The sequence below is a fragment of the Pygoscelis adeliae genome, unplaced genomic scaffold (assembly GCF_000699105.1).
Source record: "Pygoscelis adeliae isolate BGI_AS28 unplaced genomic scaffold, ASM69910v1 Scaffold1151, whole genome shotgun sequence".
Lineage (NCBI taxonomy): Eukaryota > Metazoa > Chordata > Aves > Sphenisciformes > Spheniscidae > Pygoscelis > Pygoscelis adeliae.
The window spans coordinates 7,646-8,275 of NW_008824159.1; the positions used below are offsets into that span (position 1 = coordinate 7,646).

At 60.2% G+C, this 630-nt stretch overlaps 1 protein-coding gene across 1 annotated transcript in view; it reads left to right on the top strand.

Moving 5' to 3' along the window:
* Nucleotides 1–512: 512 nt before the first annotated feature.
* Nucleotides 513–630, top strand: part of SP1 (Sp1 transcription factor) — a gene marked incomplete at its 5' end in the record, with an annotated part of 2,449 nt that continues 2,331 nt past the window's right edge. The window contains one exon of the mRNA XM_009334368.1: nucleotides 513–606. Within this exon, the coding sequence (XP_009332643.1) occupies nucleotides 513–606 (94 nt within the window). The remainder of the gene's footprint in view (nucleotides 607–630) is intronic.

Here is a 630-nt window from a genome sequence, read left to right on the forward strand (position 1 = left end):
GCCGGGGGCTCGCCCCGCTGCCAACCCCCCCGCCGGAGCGCTGACCCGCAGCGCCTGTGGCTTCCCCTCCTCCCCCAGCTCCGCACGGTGCCCTCGAAAACGCGACAGTTCCCCTGCTCCCAGTAAACACCACAGCCCCGACTGGCCCTTCTCCAGGTCGGGGTGCCCAGAAACGACTGTACTCCCCCGGAGCTGTTCTCCTGCGGGGAGATTCACTCGCTTTGGGGTGGAGGAGATATCTCTCCTTGCCTTTTACATGCAGACTCCCTCCCCTTTCCTCCCTCCCAGAGGGTTTTTCCCTGTGGGTTCAGTCTGTCCTGGCCTGACAGCCCTGTGTCTGGCAGTTGTATTTTTCCGGCTGTGGGTGGGTTTTCTCAGGAAGGAGTGTTTATCTTTTCCAAGTATGCTCCTCCCTGCTTTCTCTTTTATTTTTTTTTTTTTCCACTTTTTTTATTTTCGGCCTGCCCACTGGGCCGCCTCCCACGTTCCTTAACTCCTCCTCTCCTTCCCAGGAATCGCAGCCTTCCCCGCTGGCTCTGCTGGCAGCTACCTGCAGCAGGATCGAGTCTCCCAACGAGAACTCCAACAGCTCCCAGGGCCAGCAAGGCGGGGGCGGCGAGCTCGACCTGG